The sequence below is a fragment of the Dromaius novaehollandiae genome, chromosome 2 (genome assembly GCF_036370855.1).
Source record: "Dromaius novaehollandiae isolate bDroNov1 chromosome 2, bDroNov1.hap1, whole genome shotgun sequence".
NCBI lineage: Eukaryota > Metazoa > Chordata > Aves > Casuariiformes > Dromaiidae > Dromaius > Dromaius novaehollandiae.
The window spans coordinates 70243366-70259979 of NC_088099.1; the positions used below are offsets into that span (position 1 = coordinate 70243366).

At 37.9% G+C, this 16614-nt stretch overlaps 1 protein-coding gene across 2 annotated transcripts; it reads right to left on the reverse strand.

Annotated features, from left to right (window-relative positions):
* Positions 1-239: 239 nt before the first annotated feature.
* On the reverse strand, positions 240-16365 carry FH (fumarate hydratase). 2 transcript variants are annotated; one of them, XM_026099891.2, is made up of 10 exons: positions 16169-16365; positions 10633-10767; positions 9725-9835; positions 8173-8349; positions 7020-7202; positions 5932-6097; positions 3925-4128; positions 2467-2594; positions 799-952; positions 240-436 (listed from the first exon to the last, which is right to left on the reverse strand). In XM_026099891.2, exons 1-10 carry the CDS (start codon positions 16307-16309, stop codon positions 294-296), a joined length of 1542 nt encoding a protein of 513 aa, XP_025955676.2. In that variant the 5' UTR covers positions 16310-16365; the 3' UTR covers positions 240-293. The 2 variants fall into 2 exon arrangements, with proteins under 2 accessions (XP_025955676.2, XP_025955677.1); XM_026099892.2 differs by lacking the exon at positions 16169-16365 and adding an exon at positions 12500-12851.
* Between the last annotated feature and the right edge of the window lie 249 nt (positions 16366-16614).

Genomic DNA, 16614 nt, shown 5'->3' on the forward strand with positions numbered 1-16614 from the left:
CAGCATATACTGTATAACTGTATATTATATACATTATTCTGCTCACTACCTTTTCAAAATTGACTTCACCTACTAGAAAAGGGTACCCTTAAGTTATGTAAATATTGAAATTGTACCTATTTTCTAATATAAATATCTATAGCAGTAGTCTTCCCCAAAGGACCAGTTGATCTCAACACAGATAATGGTTATATTAAAGAGTAATACCATGAAAACCTGTGGCAATGAAAAGCAAAACAAAAGCATAACATTTGTTTTATTCATTTTTTTTAATGTTAAGAACATTTAAGACATTACTGAGGACCTAACATGTCTTTAGGCTTCACCCACTGATCAAACTGGTCTGATGTAAGGAATCCCAGTTTTATAGCAGCTTCTTTTAATGTTGTCCCTTCTTTGTGTGCAGTTTTGGCAATTTTAGCTGCTTTATCATATCCTGTAACAAAAAAAGCGAGCAAATTAGCCATCTGCAGTTCTAGGAGATTTGTTAGATACGAGAAGAAAGCAGGATGCTTGGCCCTTGAATTATCAGTTTGCTAGGTATTGCCATTATCGATACATTGCTACCTAATTTGCAGTAAATATGCACTAAATGTATTACAGCAGCTCCTCACTTAAAGTGAAGGCAAATTCTATTATTCTGATAATAATGCATTGAGATAAGAATTCTGTGTGACTTTAGTCAACATGCTACTCAGTGACTTCTCCTTTTGAAATATTACATATTGTAATCTTTCATTTTTCATTACTATTAAAGAGATCAAATCAGGACAATGCCTTTCTGAGCCTAAAACTTACCTATATGAGGATTAAGTGCTGTCACCAACATCAGTGATTCACTCATTAGTTTGTTGATCCTGTCAGTATTGGCTTGGATTCCAACTACACAGTTTTCAGTGAAAGAAACACAAACATCTCCAAGAAGTCTTGCAGAGTTTAACACATTTTTAATCTAACAAAGAGGAAAAAAATACCAACTATTACATTCAGACATTAATATTTGCATAACCTGGTGTATTTGTTCATAACTAACGCCCTCCTCCAATATATACTTCTTTGACAGTGCATTTTTGTAAAAGGAGTACAGTAAATAATACACACTCTTCCCTTTGCAGGTTAAGTCCAGCCACTCATATTTAAAAAAAATTCTGTAAGAAGTATTCAAAAGCCAAAGAACTCTTACATAAAGAAGACCTCAGTATGTATAAACACTTTTTTTCAGAACAGTTTACAAATAGCAAGTAAAAATACATATGGGTATTTGATTCAAGGGTATTTTTTTCCCCTAGGTACCAATTAAGAGAAGACATCTAAAAATATAAAGCATGATACTGTCTAGCATTAGTCCTCTACTTAGAGAAACCATTACAGTCCACTCAATATTTTTGATAACTGTCTATTGGTATTTATCTTCTGTTAGGAACATCTCTTGGCTGAGCAATATGACTTTTTCTTTTGTCCAAATCAGTTGCTATATACTTTAGGAAGTTTGTTCAAATGGGTAAAAAACAGTATCCTAAACAGATCGAGTAAGGAAGAGACAAATTCTGATTTTATTAGAAATGACTGATTGAAATTGTTAACTAGTGTAACAGAAGAGCAGCATCAGTCAGTATAGGCCATGTAGAAAAATAACATGGTATGTTGCTTCCCTTGTGCCTTGTATTTCTCACAAAAAGACAAGCACTCACAATTTCTTTTTATTTCTATTTAACATTAAGATCTTTTCCACAAGCTGCCTTCATTCTTTTAAAAATATCATTCCTACTCTAATCTCTATGCTCTCCCTCCATCATCTTTTACACGGTTCTCCACAATTTTCAGTTTTGATGCTTTTGTTTGTATTCTTTTTCTCAATTTCTTCTCTGTTCATTTTTCCTTCTTGGTTTTAAGATAAAAGAGAAAAAAACTAGACAGATGTAACACTCAGTTAACTCAATGTATATCTTTTAATTAAATATAGAGAAGGAGTACTCATAAGATTGTGGTTTATGCTCCTCACGCTGCAGAAGGCGGACATAATTTTAAATACTAAAGTCTCAAACTAATCTTTTACAATTATAAATAACTTGCTTGCCAAAAGTATGCAATCCTTTGGTCTCCAGCAGTAAAACAAATTAGCAACAATAGTTCCTGCATATCAAATGAAAAATAATCCTCACTTTTAGCTACAATACCAAATTTTCTTCGGCTTTTGACAAAATTTTGTCTCAAATTGTGATCCTGCCTTCCCACCTCCTTAGACAGAAGCTTATCTGCATAAGGTAGTTTCAGGTAAAAAGGACAGCCAGGCATCTGTCAAAATAATAGCACTTATACAAAAGAATAAAGTTTACTCTCACTTTTATGAGCTTCTCTGATGCTTGCGTTAACAGTATATTCACTGAATTTTTTCCCCAGTTACCAGACTATCTGTAAAAATGATGACTTCAAAAGTCCTAGATATTTAAAATGGTTTGAACTTACCATCATGGGCTTAAAAACATTTAGTTCAAAGTGTCCATTGCTACCTCCTACAGTAACAGCAACATGGTTTCCCATAACTTGGGCTGCCACCATGGTTACAGCTTCACACTGTGTAGGGTTCACCTTTCCTGGTTGTGGAAGGGAGAGAAAAAGGTGTAACAGTAGTCCCTTATCTACCAAATCACATTCAACAAGATATGTTTTCTAGGAGGTAGCATGTCTTGTTCATCTATATCTACTAAATCTAAAAATATAGAAGAGAAATAATTTCAAAAGTTATATTAAATTCACTGCACTTTTCCAGTAACTCAGCTAGGACTTTTTCTATGTCTCTCAAATTTAAAAGAAAACTACCATTCTCATTTAATTCCCCATTCTCTTCAAAATACAAAACCTTCAATCTTAGATGCCCTTCTCTTGGAAGGAAAAAAATTTTCCAGAATACAAAGTTTTAAATCAGGCCACCCCCAACATTGACATCAAAGACTGCTTTAGCAATCTACCAAGCCTTTGAGAGCTGAATCTAATGTGTATGAATAAAGCAACTCTAAGTTACCACAATTCTTAATAGCCGAGAGATTGTAATCTGTCATTATTCAAGTATGTAGGCATTTCTGGCAAATCACCATTAAATCTCAGTTGATTTAAGACAATTATTACAAATTTATTAAAATTACTTTGTAACAAAATTCATCCACTATGTTTTACTTTGTCAGAAGAAAAAAAATAAAAAAAAAGATGGACCTCCTAACAATTTTTTATGGTTGATTTCACTTCTAGAAAATAATCCTAGTAAGAACAAAAGCAGTATCTGCTTTTTTAAAGCCAGATATGCACACAGCCTGTTTCTTTTATAATTTATAAAAGGACATGATTAGCATAAATTCAGATGTACAGTATTTATATATGCATACTTTTTAGGAAAGGGGCAAGGAACGATTAATAATATTATTCCTTTCTTTCTTGTCCTCCCATACATTGGGATCATTGCAAAAGGGAAAATGTGAGTGCATAACATTAATCAGGCTAGGAAGTAAAGACAGAAGTCAATTTAAATCACAATATTGCCAAAACAATCGTCCTCTATTCAGCTCAAATAATGGATACAATTCAGAGATTAGATCATTTAAAGCCTGCTTCAGAAAAGTCTTTACATAAAAATTTTAGAGATCTCACAATTCAAAAAAAAAAAAGTTCTGAGAAGTATGCTTGCATTAGTAAAGTTATACTATACATGTACAGATATTAATCCCCTGCACACACCTTCCAACATGCAGCTGTGAAGGCAAATATTTTTATGAACACAAATTTTGGTAAAATAGAACAGAAGATAAAAACTGACGGAAGTATTGAACCATGGACTTCTCACTGAAATTTGTGCTGTGTGTTTAGTAAATACTTGTTAACAGATACTGGTCCAACACAAAAGAAATGGGCATTTTTTCCCCTGTATGTTACCTGGCATGATGCTGCTTCCTGGTTCATTTTCAGGCAGGATAAGTTCCCCCAGTCCAGAGCGTGGTCCAGAACCCAGGAAACGAATATCATTAGCTATTTTCATCAGACTACATGCCACTGTGTTCATAGCGCCACTGAGTTCAACTAGAGCATCATGAGCTGCAAGGGCTTCAAACTTATTTGGAGCAGTGACAAAAGGCAAACCTACAGGGAGGGTAGGAAATATTAAAACTGAGGTATTACACCTTGCAGACATAAGCCACACAATCAAACATGTGATTTACTTAATATAAAATTATACTAATAATACTTTAAGTTCATCTCTGTCTTCTCTAGACCTTTCCTCACAAATGCATTTCTTAAACAGATTCAATTGTTCACAAAAGACAGTAAAAGTCACTAAAATACAGAAGAATATGAAAGTTGAGTGTCTACCTATAATGAACTTCAAGCTTTCATAGTATGTGTTGCATCTTAAGTGTTGCTTTGTACCACAATACTTTGTGAATGTCAAGAATTTCTTAAAATTTAGCCCTAACTTATAAATTTCCCCCATAATAGCAAGTTAGATTCTTTAGACACTTAATTTCGAGGTTGCTTACTCTCAGTTATGGAGATGAAGACTTTTACATAGCAGTGCAGATATTAGGATAAATAGAAAGTAATCACAATGGAAACAGTTACATAAAGAAAAAAAGACACATCCAAATTCTAAGTATTAGCCTTGGAAAGAAACATGAAAGCTGATTCAGACTTAGGAGGATGCCTGAAATTGCTGCCAACAGCAGGAGCACAAGAGCAACAGAAGCAACAGCTATGTATACCTCAATTGGAGGCTAAGATCTGAGGCTAGGTTCCATAGTAAAAAAACAGTTTTTTCAGGACTTTGCCCTGGAAGAGAAGTATCAACAGGTGTTTCTGAGCACACTGTCAACATCAGATAGTGGTAATGGACATCACTAAGCATATGTGCACGGATGCTGACTGTGAGTTGGACTTCTGCCACACAAAACTGCTGGTCTTAGCTTAGAATATTGTCAGTTCAAATAACAGATGAGTAGCTTAACCCCCTTTTCTAGAGGAACAAGAGAATTTCTACCATGTTTTGCAGTTCCTGCCAAACACTGACTCTCTCCTCATTTTCAAGGGCTTCTGCATCTCATAGTTGCCTTCTCGCTTGCAGACATCATTCCAAACCTTCCAGTGCTTCAGCTTGCCTTTGACAATAAACTTCCCATATAAGAACACATGGAGTTTCAACAGTCTGCCCTAACTGTTTTAAATTCATACAGCCTGCACATATGGTACACCCTACAAGTGTAAGATGGGAGGACTTCCTAAAAACACTGATGGATTCTTCAAGCACCAAAATGAACCCTGCACTGCAGCTGATAACTTGTCAGCAGCTGTTGTTTATCACGTTACTTCTTCCTTGTCAGGGTACAAGAAAATGTTGGTCCTCTACTAGACAGTGAATAATATACATCCATTAGAACAAAAATACTGCCGAGAAATTTCCTGTAAAACATGAAACTGCTTAAGCGAAAGACAGATACATTCATTTGCAGGCATTTTTAAAGCTGATATTGCTACACAAGACAACTACTCTTTCACATTAAAAAAGAGTACTTTTGGCTGTTTTTTCCTCCTCTCCAGTGTCAAGTCACTCCAGATTAAGAAAGGAGGAGCAGAGGTCAACATGGAAGCATTATGGCTGGGCTAATAACAAGTGCGAAACAGTATCCAACTCCAATAAACCTTATTCAAAAAAACATGATAATTTCAGTCATTTTCACTGCACTGAGTACAATTAGAAAAATATATTACATGAAAAATCCTATTCATAAGGTATATAAAACACTGCATTCGCAGAAAGTTTTATTTTAAAATATACAGACAATTTAGGAAGCTTTATGTATTTCAACGGCAACTGAAAGTTTTAGTTTGAGTGCATGTGCTATATATGCTCACTGCTCATTGGTAACCCTTAAATTTATCATGCCTCACCTGTCAGTTCAGCCACTTTAGCAGCAACCTTCTCAGCAAAGCCAATTCTTGTATTTAATCCTGTACCAACTGCAGTCCCACCTGCTGCCAGCTGATAGACTCTTGGCATGGTTGACTCAATCCTAGCCACACCGTATTTAATTTGTTGCACATAACCACTAAATTCCTTTGAAAGAAAAGAGGGAAAGAAAAGAAACAAAGATGACAAACAAGAATAAGCATCTAGAATTATTTAAGTTTTTAACATGATGAGGCTCTTATTTAAAAATCTGAAGGCACTGAACTTCTCACAAATGATAAATCTTGTATTAGAAGACTGCTCATACATGAGGAGCAATTACACATAAAAACAACCTGCATATAAAAAAGTACATACACTGCACTTCTCTCTTGCTTATCTGAGTTGCATAATTTGTAGAACCTGAATCCAAGGTAAATCAGCTCTCAGAATAAATTAACATATTCTCAAGGTACAAGTAGAGAAATGGATCCTGAATTTTGGTCACCTTAATTTAGATAGTAAAAAGCTCACCTGTACATTCTTGAAATAAACAGATTTTACATGCATTTTTAATCAGTTCAGTTTAAGTTGATTCCTTACCAAGTTAATGTAATAAGACACTTCTGAACATATGATAACCAAGATTTTATATGAAAATTTTTAATAGTATAATTACATTGGTTGAAAACACTTAGTAGTTTTGTGTGTTGGCAAAACCTCATTTATATATGCTTACAGAATACAAATTAACTGCACCTTATTCCTTCTGATGTCACTGCAATAGAAATATCATGTATCATGTTGTGCTATTTGGTAAAGGAAAACCATTTATATCTTACTACTTTTAGCAGTAAAAAATTCTTGCAAAAGTTTAAGGAAATTTGTGATGCCATTCTTAGAGCACAGAATTCAGCAAACACCAATGACGATGAAAATACTATGACTGAGATTCAACTGGTTTCCTATAATTTGTCTTAAACTATCAACTTAATTTTAGACCTCCTTGAGTTTGCCTTAGTAAAAATTAATTCCATCCACTGAATTTACATGAACGTTCCAAACAAATGGAAGAGAGATTTTTTTTTACCTGTCCAAGTGTAAGTGGAACAGCATCCTGTGTATGAGTGCGCCCTATTTTTATGATTTGGGAAAACTCTTTGGATTTTGCTTCAAGTGCATTCTGTAGCTTCTTTAGTCCAGGTAACAACACCTCATTAATCTCCTGGGCAGCAGCAATATGCATAGCTGTTGGGAACGTGTCATTCGAGCTCTGTGAAGGAAGTTAAGGAGATTTATTTAAAGGCTTTTCTCAACATTTGTTGCTGTAAGATCTACATGCATGGCTTTATCCTTTTTATCTTATAAACAAGAAGAAATGAAGCACAGAGTAAGCAACTGAAGAGTGTTCCAAAAGTCAGTCTGCAGAATGAATAAAAATCTTTCAAGTTCAAATCCAGCACCTCAATGATAGAAATCAACTTTTTCTAACTATACTATGGAAAATTAACTACATAACTAGATAATTCACAACAAAATTAAAAATAAAAAAGAACTGCTATAGTAGTTACGAGAGACAGAGATAACAAATGGATGGAGGATTTTAAAGAAACTGTAGATGACTAAAATGCCAACATACTGCTTTGGTAATAATAATTCAGTAGTTTCCAGAATATCGACCCACCACAAAAGATCAGGAAGAGAGATAACCAACTCAGTGGCTTAAACTTTAGCTAATCTAAAGAAAATACTAGGAATGAAGTACAAGAAAAATAGGAGTGTCTCCCAAAATCCCAAGGAGGAGTGGTTTCTTTTTTCAGTTACAGGAATTTAGCCATTTTACTATTCTTTCTACATGCTTTATGTAACATATTATGGAGGTAACAGCTACACCTACTCAACCTTTAGAAATTGGACCTATATTTGACTCCTTTATAGCTGCCTGCAGCGGAAGTGGTTGCCAGCAGGCCAACTCCACTCCCACCAATATTAATGTGTCTGTCATGAATGAGTTCAAAGTTCTTAATCTAAAAAGCACAGTCACTCACCAACACTTTAAAGCTCATTTAATCTGAAAAAATACAAACCTGAAGAATTCAGTTGCTAAAGCTGTACACAAATCTCACAAAACTTCTTTTTTTACATATTTCTATCTAAACAGTCACTATAAAAGAACCCTGAAGAATCACAACTAAAAAAAATATATAATTTTCACAGTAAAAAATATTTGAGAATATAATGACCTGACTTTTGTTAACATGATCATTTGGATGTACTGGCTTTTTGCTCCCCAGCTGGCCTCCCATTATCTCAATGGCTCTATTGCTGATGACTTCATTGACATTCATGTTCGTTTGAGTTCCAGACCCAGTCTGCCACACCACCAATGGAAAGTGATCATTTAATTTTCCTGCAGCTACCTATAATGGAAAAAGAGAGAGAGGATTTGTCCTACCGGGACAAAGAAAATTAACAAGCTTAAAATTACAAATTTTATAGGTCTATTTCAAAAAATGTTCTCAATTATATTTGAAAATCAACATATAATCATTGTGGATTTATACTAGAAAGTTGAGAGGATAGTTTGATGTTATGCTTTTGTTATGCTTTTAGAAGATACTGAATTCTAAAACAGAGGAAGATATCATTTAATTTCATGTTCTAAAAAGCAAGGGATCTCCTGTCATGACTCTAAGGCTAGATAACTATCTCCAGATTTTAAGGATACATGACAGTTGTCCCGGAATTATGCTTTTCAGGAAATAATCTTATTATGAATTTTCCATCTTATACAAGAGCAAAACTCCCACTTCCAAGATAAACCTGATTCCTTGGAGTTAAGGGAAGGCTTATCACTGCAGGGGCATTCTAAAAACATGGCAATAAAGCCTCGGACAACCTTCAGAGATAATGAATAGGGCTAAAAAGCTGAAAAGCTAAATGACTTTCAGCCACCTGGACTCCTGGTACACTTCTAACTAGGAAAGCCCTAGAAACAACAAGAAGTGACTAGCCATATATTTTGGAGCTCTCCAAAAGTCTTGGGGCTTGGGACTCCTGGTGCTACAGCTGGTGCAAAGAGGACGTGGCTTCTGAAAGCACTGAAGTATTTTGAAGCTATTCAGAACTGTAAAAAATCCTTCAGGCTAAATATGTCTGTTGATTTACACTAAACAGGCACATCTGGCACTACCTCAGATAATGGTCATTCGCAATCCTGTGGCATTTAACCTGAGAAAGAAGAGATGCCTCCATGTGTCACATCATATCCTCTCTAGCCATAAAAGTGATATTAAATAAGCACAGTTATAGTAGTAAACTTAAGTCTGAAGAGGATTTAGACCAATAACACAGAACTTTTCAGATTTCACATGGTCTTCACATCACAATGATGCAGACCTCCAGAAAGGAAAAAGCTTTTTGTGGCCTATCAGATTTCAAATTAGCACTGAATTCAGCAATATTCTATTCCCCTCTTAGGTTTTTTGTACTGTTCATCTGGTAAGAGTCATCCCGCAAACACTTTGCAAGCAATGAGTAGTATTAACAGAGAGGAAAAACTATAAGAAACATAAGTTTCAAAATGTATTAGAACATTCAATCATTTCTAAAAACGTAAGTAAAATATTAAGTACAAGGTATGCCAGCCTCAAAAACAAAGTTTACTAACTACAAATGCTTTGCTCTGACAATTTGAGAAATGCAGGAAGTCTTTCCCCAGCCCCCAAACAATCTTCCTATGAAAAGCTACCAAAGATACCATGAGTTTGAGTATGTTAAACAGTTTGTTCCTACCTCATCTGCTGCCTTTATGATAGCATTTGCAATCTTTGGTTCAAGACCATAATCCTGATTCACTTCAGCAGCTGCTCTCTTCAGGATGCCAAAGGCCCTTATGACTTGAATCTGAGACACAAGAGAAAGTTTAAATATGTAAAATTTTTCCTTAGGGAAATTTTAGAAAACCATTACAAAGATCTAGTTCTAAACTAAACTTTCTCAGCCTTAATCCAGCAAGTAGTCCATCAAGCAATCCAAAGAGCAACTGAGGTCACATTGACTGTGCTGTCATTATAATTAATATTTATCCAAGCGGTACAGAAAGCAGTACATAGCATACCTTAACTTTCAAAGAGAGAATGAGCTTTCTGTATCAAAACAGATTATATGTGATAAAATGGACAGAAAAGAAGAACTGGTAGTCTTTCTAAAATAGCCTTTTGAAGGCAAACTGTGTTACATTTCAGTATATGCAAAAACAGGGCACAACAAATTGTGTGTATACTACTGCTACAAGCACAGCTGCAAGTAAAAAAGCAACTTCACATTGACTTATGGTATGCAAAACATCTTCAGAAACAAACAGCATCACATCATAGTAAATATATAACTCAAACTACAAACTATTCCATTCACAGTCTTTGGTCTTCAGAAAAATGAAAGCCATAGATTTCTATTCATCTGGTTATTAAAAAAAATTAAGCAATACGATAAAGTAAATATTCAAAGGCAATGTTCAATTTATTTAAATGAAATAAATTAAAATGATTTCTACCACAGAGAAATATCTTGCCATGGAGATTTTAGCTTTAATTACAATTCAAAGTTGCCGATATTCCCAGCAAAAAGACTAAGAAAAAGATATTCACTCTGACATCCAGAAACTTAAAGGAAAGAAATGAGCACAGACTGAAATTACTTACTGGCATCCTTTCTGAAACACCTCCTATCTTGAAGTTCATTGTCGATCTCACAGTCTGGGCACCATAATATTTGTCACTTGGGACCTTCAGTTCACCAAAGGTATCATATTCTATCCTAAAAGACTCTTGACTGGACTATGGAAAAGGAAGAAAACACATTTCAAACACTGGTAAACAGAACAACCTTTTTGAAAGCGGATACAGCTAAGGAAAAATACACAAGAGGAGGAGAAAAGATATCAAAGGTAAGTATTGGCCATAAGTATTTTTCTAATTGTATCTTCAAAGTTTAAGCACTTTTCTAATTTTGAGTACTTGTCTCACTAAAAGAGTCCCAACTACTAACATGGTTGGTATGTAACCTAGCAGACTCACTTGTTCACAGGTAACAAGCAGCACTGCAAGGCTTAGACTTCTGCTGTCCACTGCATTAAACACTTCTAATGAAACACATCCTGATGAAAGATTCAGTTTCTTTTGAAGGGGGAGTCCCTCCATTTCTGACCAATGAATTACTAGTTCATCTTAAAATTTACAGAATGGCTATACTGTTAAAATCAAACTTATACCAAACTTAGGATGGAAAAAATTCACGTGGTATCTGCCCAGGCAATATACACGTAACAAGATCCCTACTTGAAATTATTGTTGCACGTGGAACAGAATAAAAATACTGGAAGGCAGCAACTAACTAATTCAGTACCAAGTAATTAACAATGAATTCTCATCTTAAGCCCAATAAATCAGGAACACAGTTACTCTAACCAAAGTAGCTGTGCAACATGAGGAAACAGTATCTTGGTATATTTTGTGCAATATTCAACACATACGCACCCAACATGCATTATTATCCAACACAGCCAGAAATAAATTAAATTTAGGTGACATCCACCAACTAAAGAGTAAACTTTAAATTTTTTTTGAAACAACTCATTCATTTATGGTGAGATGATCACATTCCACAAGGATTACGGAACTAGACAGGAAGCAAGTAAGGGCAGTTTACTCTTCCTCTCCCATGCCTGGTCAGTAAAGTCTCAATTTTCTGTGAGGAAGATAATCATCCTTCCCCAAAGGAGAAGGTTACCTTCCCCTCCCTGAATACTGTGCAAGAAGAAACCTTTTTGAATTCTTAATCATACAAGGAATAGGATGATCCTAGCTTCCCAGATAGGACATATACATGTACGATTGGCTCTGACATAACCATTACCCTTGGGGGTGAGACCTCAGGGTAGCTCTATCAAAACATCAAGCCAGTGCTCCAGTGCAGTGAAAGAAGCAAATGAAATGTTAGGAACTATTAGGAAAAGAGCAGAGAGTAAAAGAAGAAATGCCACTGTGCCACCATGGCTCACCTACATTTTTAGTTCTTCGTGCAGATCTGGTACTCTCATCACAACAAGTATATTATGGGAAATCATAGGCAATAAGGATGATCAAAGGTATGGAACAGCCTCCTTAGGAAGAGTGACTCTTTAGTCCAGAAAAGGGGACAACTTGGGGACTGAAGGAAAATTGAGGTCAATAAAATCATGAGTAGAATGGAGATAGGTATTGACTGCTCACTGTCTCTTCCAATACAAGAAATAGGAGCCATAAAATTAGGCTAGTAGAAGTCAGGTTCAAAGCAAGCAAAAGGAATCAACTCTTCACATAACAGGTAGCAGACTGACAAAACTCCTTGCCAAAGGGTGTTGCAGATGCAAGAGGTTTGTATGAGTTCAAGGAAAACTAGATAAGCACTCAGAAGAAAGAGCTATAATGGGTTATTATATAGACAAATCACAGGAATCCCCTGATGTGAAAACAGGGAGTCTGGGTCAGTAAAAGAGGAAAGCATCATATACACTCGCACAGTTCTTACTCTTCCCTAGATGGTAACTTCTGAAGCCAGAATGTTCCTCCCTTTTCATGGTCAGTTTTACTTGTTCTTTGCTTTATGGCTCTCAGTCTTCTCGGACAGGAATACAGCTGGATATTTGGCAGAATCACGTCTCCAACAATAGTGACTTTCTCCAGCAGCCTGTCTAGGTCCTCATCATTGCAGATGGCAAGCTGACGGTGGTAGGGGGTGGTCCAGTCTTTTTGTTGTGCTAAGTCGCTTTCCCAGCCAGATGTAGAAGGTCTGCCATCAAGAACTCCAGCAGTCACGTATTGGGGACACCAGCCCCGCTTGCTGAGGGTGCTCACTCTTGCAGAGCAGGTGGTTGACATGACCCAGAAGACACTGCAGCCCAGCCCACAGAGAGTGGGGTTAGCTCTTGCATTGCTGCCCCCCTCCCCACACCTTGCATTTTGGCTGATGCTCTTCCACAGACACTGACCAAACAAGAATACTAAGCTTGGTGTGGGCCAATATGCCATTCCTATGTTCTTCAGTCTTCTTTATCCTATTTTAATCACTTATCATTCATTGACATGCTATCAAAGAAACAGAACATAGCCAATATTTATCTAGTATCTTACAACCAAAAACATTTAATCTGGATGTCTGTGGGTCTTACATACTGTGCACAGGCATATATTGGTATTCCAACAGTACATATCTCTGACATATGATAGCTGAAATCCTTGCTTTTGAAATTTGGACACCTTGTATAAACAGACAAATACCAAACTTTCTCTAGAACTGGATAAGCAGAACCAATTCATTTCCAAGCCCAACTCCTGATATAGTCACTGGTTCGATCACCAAAAGTAGCCATGCTCAAACGACATAAAATGCTTAATTAGCTATAACCTTTCAGCAAAAAGCAAATAGTTGCACAACTGATTCCTCAAGCTTATCTAATTCCAAAGTCAACAATGGTGAAACAGAAATAAATAGAAACTCAGACAGATCAGCACCCCTAGTACATTTGTTAAAGTACCTTTTAACAATGAAATCATATTGTATGTTCCCTAGCCAATCCCATATCACACACATTCACAAAGATTTTCAAATCAAGTAAGGAGGTGAGCTGCTTTAAGCTGTGTGTCATTTGCTGATTAATCAAGCAACAAGTAACATTAGAAAAAAAAGAAACTGATTTTTTCCATACACACCAAAAAAACTAAAATAATTTTCATTACCTATCAGTATTTTAATTTTAGTACCCAAGAAGCAACAGGGATTATCATCAGTTGTCTAAAATGATGTCAAAAAATGATGCAAACAAGATCGCAAAAACGTGAACAAAGAATATATGGGATACTAATTTTCAGATATCCACCAAAGCATTGATTTGAGTTAACTTATTGTTTGCGTAAGTACAAGCAGTACCACACAAAGCAATGCAAGTATCTTAAAGAATTCTGCGTGACTGACTAATGTAGCAGTCTGCAGAATTCAGCGTGTTTTTGTGTGAAAAATATGCTTCACAACTCCTTAGATGATGTGTGCAATGGTACAACAGAAGCACAACTGTGCCAACCCCCTAGTCCTATTCCACTGAACTACAGGAGAAAACAAAAGGAGACCTAGTGACAAGCTAAGGCAAATTCCTATGTTCACTTAGTTTCCATCACATCCACAGTAAGGGTCGGCTCAGAACTGCTATTCCTCACCTTTATAAAACATTTTTTGTTGTTGTTAAGGAGAGTCCTGGCCAGGTGTGCTGTGTCCCGTCCCCCCCAACCCACAGTCCAAAGCTTATGTAGTTTAGAACATAACTGTATTTCTGCCTCATTGCTGGAAACTATTTTGACACTGGAACTGATTGCACCATAATGCACAATGGCAGACCTACTGCAATAATGCTTTCTGTGGAAAATTGCATTCTGATTTTTTTATGCAGCAACTTTTGGAAAGAAGTATTTCAGTTCAAAAAAACATCACTAGCATGTCAAAGCCAATCCTTAAAAAATAACAGAAAATGAAATATGCAGTCTCCCTGCTCTTCTTTGTCAGATGAATGGGCTTTTCATTTTTAGGTGTGGTGTCTCCTTTATATATCAATTAAGTCGCAAATTCTGAAATTTATTCTTTCAAAAACAGAAAAAAATATTTTACAACATTCAACTGAGGAAGGAAAGAACCCAGTTCTATTTAAAACATCTCAGTTCAAATCCTATTCAATTTAGCTCCAAGTTACAGCAATGCAATAGTCATAGTACAGGACAACATGCAGGTTAGGCTCTAACTACCTATAAAGCGTTCAAAAAGACAACTTTTGCTACTGAAAAGTCTCTGCAAACATCACAAAGTGATTTATTTACTTTTAAGTCCTGGTTAGTATATTGTATGTTTTCCTCTCCAAAAGGCAACCACAAAAAGTTTTCTTATCAAAAATGCAAGGGCTTTTTGAGCTTGAAATTCACTGAGGAGCATTTTGTTATAAATTCTGCAGTTATTTAAACACAAGCAATTAACTACATCATGAATGTCTATTTACAGGATAAGTTATATTTGAGACTGGCAAAGAACATTTCATGTAAGTTTGCAGCCTTCGCAAATACCAGGTCTTCAGCAAGTAAGTGAAGACCATGATCCATAACATTTTTCTTAAATGATGTGGCAAGAGAAAGTTTTAAAAAAGGAATCACCTGACAGGTCAATGGTTTATGAGTTACATATCGATTTTGACACCAATTTTCTCATTTAAGTATGTTTCATTCATCATACAGCTTATTCATTAACTTCAAAATTTGTCTTTTTAAACTATTTTCTGCACCATAAGTAACATTACAGATGAGGAACTAATATCTAGTTATTTTTATAGCAATATTGTATCCTAAGTATCATGCTTTCTGCTGGAATTCTTTTGACAGCCATCAGTTACTTCTTGTTTTTAGAAGTGAACGTCTATTACAGCTCAGGAAATACCCTAACTGTTAACACTAAGATTCGCAGTTCCTTATTTGAACAGCATTTCTATTTTTACGTTGAATCATCTGCAATAAATGAGTCCCACTCATGCGAGAGTTGACTGACTACACTTGAAGAAAAGCTTGGGATACCTGCTAATTAGAGGTCTCAGAAAGTTCCCAGATGCAGTTAGAGCAATCTCCCTAGTTTTCAGGCAAAAGCTTTACCAGATACCCCCATTTCTGTGGGGATATAGCTTGCTCCTAAATTCCACCTCAGCAGCCCTTAGAAGGGGCCCAAAGAGTTTATGGAAGAAGCTGCCGAACGCCAAAGCTCTCTCACAGCAAACAGCGCCTGTGATAACTTCCTTCCTCGCTGCCTCACCTGACCCTACCCCTCCCCCCCGCCGCCAAGCTCAGGTAACTAACGACCCCGCGCACAGCATAAACCTCGCTCCCTGGGCAGCTGCCCGCTACAGACGGCAGCCGGGCTAAGCGAATAACCTCAAAGCCTGGATGCGCCAGCACTACGCGAGGGGGAGGAGATGGGAGCAGAGCTGAGGCGGGCCACGGCGGCCAGGCGCCCGCAGCCTCCGGCGGGAGAAGGAAATGGCCGCCCCACCCTGGCCCCGGCCCTGGCAGCGGCTGCCGTTACCGGCTGGCGCAGGGGGAGGAGCCAGGGCCGCCGCGGGTGGCAGTGGCAGTTAGAGGTCACCGCTCCCTCGCTCCCCCCACCTCGGGTGCTCACCATGGCGGCGCGCGGCGGGGCACCCCAGAGGGCGGCGGCGGCAGCGGCGCGCGGCGGGGGCGGCTGGCGCACGAGCAGCCCCGCGGCGCGGCGGAGGCGGCGGAGTGAGCGGTGCATGGTGACGGCTAGCGGACGCAGCATCGGGGGCCGGCTGCGGGGCGGGCACGGAAAGCGGCCCCACCCCAGACAAGCGTCAGGAGGGCAGGGAGAGCGATCGCCGCAGCGGCGCTGCCCCGCGCCAATCAGCTGCAGTGGGCGGGCCGCAGCCCCGGGCCCGGGCCGCGCAGCAGAGGCGGGGGCTGCGGGGTTCGCGCACCCGCGGCCAGCGCCTGCGCGGTGCCGTGCCGTGCCGTGCCGGGGAGCCGCCCCGCCGCTGCCCCACCCCGTGCCGGCCCGGGAAGGCAACAGCCCGAGGGAGAACCTCTCCCCTGCCTACTGCGGCCCTA